This window comes from Fragaria vesca, linkage group LG6 (assembly GCF_000184155.1).
Source record: "Fragaria vesca subsp. vesca linkage group LG6, FraVesHawaii_1.0, whole genome shotgun sequence".
NCBI lineage: Eukaryota > Viridiplantae > Streptophyta > Magnoliopsida > Rosales > Rosaceae > Fragaria > Fragaria vesca.
In genome coordinates this window covers 5,694,858-5,700,306 of record NC_020496.1, presented here as the reverse complement: position 1 = coordinate 5,700,306, position 5,449 = coordinate 5,694,858, and the positions used below count along the sequence as shown (strand labels likewise).

The window sequence follows — 5,449 nt, the reverse complement described above, 5'->3', positions numbered from 1 at the left end:
AAATCATTAAATCTGAAAGTTTCTTGCCTTTTCCCTTATGTGTTTTTAATTAACAAGCAGACAATGTGGCTGTCTGAAACATTTTGTGCTGCAGGATGGCTCACCATAGCATTTGCACAGGTTTCTTTTCTTTCCCATCTCCAAAAGGATGTTCAAATTTTTGTTTTAGTGAAAAAATATTGATTGAAGCTCATAGAAACAGCTTGGAATAGATTGATTTAGATTTCTCACAAATAAGCCTTGAGTTCAAACTTCTGGATACATTGTAGACCTATATGGCCAGCTTCTAGTTTGTACTTGAAGATAAAAAGAAATCTGCAATATGGTGCATTGGAACATATTGTGGTAACAGTTTAAAAACCATTGCAGGTTCCATTGTGGTAACAGTTTAAGATACTATTGTGGAACATATTGTGGTAACAGTTTAAGATACTAAGAATGTTGAAGTATAGATTGTCAATGATTGCTACAGAACAAGTCAAGAACAAAAACAATTTCCAACTTTGTTCTTGGCTTCTTTTGGTTTTTTTCCCATTTCTTGGTTCAAGACTTCAATCAGTAGCTGAGTTGAATACTTGATGCAGAATGCTTGGTGGCTTGATTTAGGACGGTTGTCAGTGGGATTCGGTGTTGGTATAATTTGCTACGTGGTAATGAGAAGTTTGCGGTATATTCTGCTTTCTAAGTTTTTCTAATCATTGTATGCATCTATAGAATGCATAAGAATCAAAATCTTATTGATAAACAGGTACCTATATACATAGCAGAAATAACACCCAGGGATCTTAGAGGAGCATTTACTTCAGCTACTCAGGTATTATCATAATTAAGATAGTAAATATGAAATGATGTTGATGAACTGACAACTTATTCTCTTTGCTTCCAATCTTACTTACCCTGTCTCTGATTTCATGCCTAATTTTCAAGTGCGCAGTTGATGTGTCGTTGCGGCTTAGCACTAGCCTATTTCCTTGGAAATGTTATAACCTGGCGCACCTTGGCGGTTATTGGTAATTTATCCTACCATGAATAAATTGGTTCTTTGATTAAAAGCTGAATCCAGTAGTTGATACTAGTCATCTTTTTCCTCAGGTGCTATTCCATCACTTGTACACATTATAGGCTTATTTTTCATTCCAGAGTCTCCAAGGTGGCTGGTGAGTCCATTCAATAGTCCATCACAAATTTTTTTAGTTTGAAATATTTTGATGGTAAATTTCAATAACAATGCTCAAGTAGATTGATACAGTACTTTTCTGTAGGCAAAAGTTGGTAGGCACAAGGACTTTGAAGCGTCTCTTCAGCATCTGAGAGGAAAGCATGCCGACATATCTCAAGAAGCAGCTGAAATCATGGTAACCTTTCCTCTTTCTGACTTCTGCTCATTGTGAAAAATCTTCTGATTGGTAGTCATGAAATAAGACGATGCTTTTCCATTCGTGCAGGATTATACTGAAATGTTTCAGCAGCACAAGGAAAAAGTCCTAGACTTGTTCCAAAAGAGATATGCTTACTCACTCATAGTAAGCTGCCTGAACAAATATAAATATACTAGTGTTACCATTTCTCTTTTCATGATCTGGACGCGTGAATATGCTTAGGTTGGAGTTGGGCTCTTGTCACTGCAACCATTTGTGGGTGCCAATGCAGTATCTTATTATGCAAGCTCTATATTTGTAGATGCAGGTAAATTAAAAGCTCTCTAAGATTTGGTCATATTCTTATACTAAAAATGTAATGTAACAGAACTAGAAGATAATATCCTTTTTTCTTTCAGGATTCTCAAGCAGCATTGGAACCATATCATTGTCTCTCATTGGGGTAAATATATAAGTTTCACAACTGAAAATGGATAGAGAGTTGTGTTTGATGCATCATATCTCAAGACTCAAATTTTTGGACATGTTCTTTCACAGATTCGTGGCGTTGCGTTGAGTGTTCTCTTAACAGACAAAGTTGGGAGACGACCACTTCTAATGGTGAGAAGGGGAAACATTATCCCAACTATATGGGGTTGAATATATATATAAGTTCTAGGTGATCGTGAACAAATGTTTGCAGGTTTCAGCTGTTGGATTGTGCTTGAGTGCCCTTGTTGTGGGTTTGGCGTTCTTCTTTCAGGTTTCACCTCAAACTATCTTTAATACTCTTCTGTTTGCTTTGTTGTTTGCTTTATAAACCACTGATCATACTCTGAGCTTTGCAGGACATCAACTTATGGAAGGACCTCAGCCCCATTTTGGTTTATATCGGCTTATTAGTAAGTACATTCTAACCAAATGACAAGCATTTCCTTTCTTCCCTGCTGTCATGCTTTTCGACCTTAAACCAATACTGAATGCAGCTGATGATTAGCTGTGGCTTTTCGCTGTTCTATTTGATTGGTAATGCCATACATTGGCGCACCATGGCTATACTCAGTAAGTTATCCAATCTTTGCATCAAAGTTGAATACAACACTCAATACTGATAGATCATAAATGCAGGTGCTATTCCATCCCTACTGCAAATTGCAGGTTTATTCTTCATACCAGAGTCTCCAAGGTGGTTGGTGAGTCCAATTCAAATATATTTTTAAAATCTGTTAATATGACTCAACTCACTCAAGAAAATTTCCTGTTGGATTTAATAAATTGTTCAGACACTTTTCTGCAGGCCACAGTTGGTAGACAAACAGACCTTGAAGTTGTGCTGCAGTGTCTTAGAGGAGAGAATGCTTCTGTTAATGTTTCTCAAGAAGCAGCTGATATCATGGTAACTTAGAAAGTTCCAAGTTCAAGTTATTGTGAAGAGCTATCAGTTTGGTAGGGGAATTATGTGTTTTAAGGTTACAAGTAATCATTTGGCATGCAAACAAGAAATAAGATGTGTTCTCATATTGTGAGCAGGAGTATACAATAATGTTTCAGAAAAACTCGGGAAGAATAGTAGACTTGTTCCAGCGCAGATATGCTCGCTCGCTCATTGTAAGTTGCCTCAAAGGAACATAAATAAATTTAGAAATCATGTCATGCCCTGTTTTACTTCCCTATTAGATGATATTTCTGACGTTTTACACATATTACAATTGGTTCAGGTTGGAGTTGGGCTAATGTTACTACAACAATTTTCTGGGGTCAATGCAGTAGCTTATTATGCAAGCACTATATTTATGGATGCTGGTAATCAAAAGCTTTCCAAAATTGTTTCATATCTACTTGAATACAATATCACTGAAATCATGATTTTGATCTTCTTTATTTTCTGCCAGATTATTCAAGTACCATTGGGACAATATCATTGGCTATTATTGGGGTACATAAGTCTCAAATATACAAATAGAGAGTTCTCTTTGATGCATCTCTCAATTTTGAAGATATTTATTTGATAGGTTCCTGCTATTGCATTGAATGTTCTACTGACAGACAAATGCGGAAGGCGACCACTTTTGAATGTGAGGACTGGAAACACTAATCTAACTATCTGATGCATGTTGAATATCAACAAGAAGTTAATTTACCAGATGTTTGTAGGTTTCTGCTGCCGGAATGTGCTTGAGTTCATTTCTTGTTGGCTTGGCTTTCTACTTCCAGGTTGCTCCCAAAACTATATTTTAGAAATTCTTTTCTATGTTTTTGTTTGCTACATAATAAGAATGAACATCATTGAAGTGCATTTTTCTGTTATATTAGGATCAGAACTTGTGCCAGAAGCTCACTCCCATTTTTGTGTTTATCGGCGTTTTGGTAAGACAACTAGTCCTTTTCTTTCATGATAAAACATGGTGATATATCTTGTCTCCTGATTCTTTCAGGGTTATGGCACATCATACTCGATTGGTATAGCGGGATTGCCCTGGGTTATTATATCAGAGGTAGGTCCTGGAAATAACTGTGCGTGCTCAAACTTCTCTTAATTTTATCAATTTCTTATATGGAACTTAATTAGATTGTTTTTGTATCAAGACATTCCCAGTAAACATCAAAGGTTCAGCTGGAAGCCTGTTGAGCTTGGTATATTGGTCTGGTTCTTGGATTATAACATACACCTTCAACTATGTGATGGAATGGAGCTCAGCAGGTATCTCAATATTTCCTGTATCTTTTCCCCTCTGTCTCTAGCTCCTTACATTATGTGCGAGTCTAATAAGTGGTGTCACCTGTACCTGCTTCAGGAACATTTTTCTTCTTCTCAGCCATTAGCTGTTTGGCAATTTTGTTTGTAACAAAGCTAGTGCCAGAAACTAAGGGGCGAGATCTAGAAGAAATACAAGCATCAATTTCCCATTTTTCACTAATATGATGACTTATACATTCTGTATACTTGTATCTGATAAAGATGAACAAAACTCAGAATGTAAATGCATGGTTTGTACAGCAAAAGAGAACAAAAGGCTCATATGCTTTTGTAAATTGTCTGAAAGCTCAAATTTGAAATCGCCCTTATATATATAGCCAAGTACATCCTACAAATTCTTCATGTGGATACTTGCTTCTGGAAAAGTACTCAACTACCAGCATCAATAAGACCATATTTGATAAGGGTAGCATCGTCTGATTCATATCATGTTCATTAACAAATTGATAGGAGATTATACAATCAAATAGTTTGATGTATCTAAGTCCAAGTAACTGTTTAAAACACTTATTCCCCTAGCTACTTTTCTATCTCAAAAAACTTGAAAACTTTCTATCAGAAGATCTGGTGGGCATGCTGGTGGCAATGCAACCATGAAGGTTGGATCCATAACCGTGTTTCTTGTTAATGATGTAAACTAAAGTAGTTCTGAATTTGTAGTAAGTTATCTCAGACAACTCATGTTTCTGATAACAAAAAACAAAACTCGAAGAATTCATGTTGGACCAACTGAAGGTCAACAAGTCTTACTGATGGCTTAATAGGGCCCTCCTCCTCAGCCACTATTGCCGTTCTCACAGCCACCTTCTGTGGCCCTATTTGGTTCCTTCTCCAATGCCTGTGCTGTAAGTGACTCTGGATAATTAGCATTCTAAAGTAAACACTTTTCTGATTTGGGTTTATTTTTTGCTCTAGTTAAATATATTGAAAATTCATGTATATAGTGAAAAATCAAAGCAGAACAAAAGAAAAGTGTAAGAAGCGATAGTTTTGATGAACATTGTTCATGCTACTGTGGACAACCAACAACTTCCAAGGAAGTTTCATAAATACTGATTACAGGGTTCTTACTGTAAAATCGGAGATACATAGTGTCAAATTTTTTTTAGCTCAAGCACCAGACATTAATTATACAATGACAGTTCTTTTTAGACAGAATATTCATCCTCTGCTGAATCAGGGTGTATGGAAGACTTGGATCTTACTGTTGCGGCAGTAAGTGCTAGTATTTTCAATCTTTTTTGTTTTTCCTTTTTCAAATTTGTATTCTATATATGCATTTGAAAAGCTTTGTTTTCATTTCATACATAATGCAGTACTCAGATTTTGGTTC

At 36.1% G+C, this 5,449-nt stretch overlaps 1 protein-coding gene across 1 annotated transcript in view; it reads left to right on the top strand.

Moving 5' to 3' along the window:
- The window catches only part of LOC101307612, a 23,092-nt gene extending 18,811 nt beyond the window's left edge, over positions 1–4,281 (top strand). The window contains exons 32-55 of the mRNA XM_004304985.1: positions 39–120; positions 585–650; positions 749–814; positions 935–1,010; positions 1,093–1,157; positions 1,263–1,355; positions 1,446–1,523; positions 1,602–1,686; positions 1,778–1,821; positions 1,917–1,979; positions 2,062–2,121; positions 2,207–2,260; positions 2,345–2,420; positions 2,487–2,551; positions 2,656–2,754; positions 2,889–2,966; positions 3,077–3,161; positions 3,251–3,294; positions 3,371–3,433; positions 3,513–3,572; positions 3,678–3,725; positions 3,794–3,853; positions 3,945–4,059; positions 4,154–4,281. Of these exons, the coding sequence (XP_004305033.1) occupies positions 39–120; positions 585–650; positions 749–814; positions 935–1,010; positions 1,093–1,157; positions 1,263–1,355; positions 1,446–1,523; positions 1,602–1,686; positions 1,778–1,821; positions 1,917–1,979; positions 2,062–2,121; positions 2,207–2,260; positions 2,345–2,420; positions 2,487–2,551; positions 2,656–2,754; positions 2,889–2,966; positions 3,077–3,161; positions 3,251–3,294; positions 3,371–3,433; positions 3,513–3,572; positions 3,678–3,725; positions 3,794–3,853; positions 3,945–4,059; positions 4,154–4,281 (1,753 nt within the window). The remainder of the gene's footprint in view (positions 1–38; positions 121–584; positions 651–748; positions 815–934; positions 1,011–1,092; positions 1,158–1,262; positions 1,356–1,445; positions 1,524–1,601; positions 1,687–1,777; positions 1,822–1,916; positions 1,980–2,061; positions 2,122–2,206; positions 2,261–2,344; positions 2,421–2,486; positions 2,552–2,655; positions 2,755–2,888; positions 2,967–3,076; positions 3,162–3,250; positions 3,295–3,370; positions 3,434–3,512; positions 3,573–3,677; positions 3,726–3,793; positions 3,854–3,944; positions 4,060–4,153) is intronic.
- Positions 4,282–5,449: the final 1,168 nt, after the last annotated feature.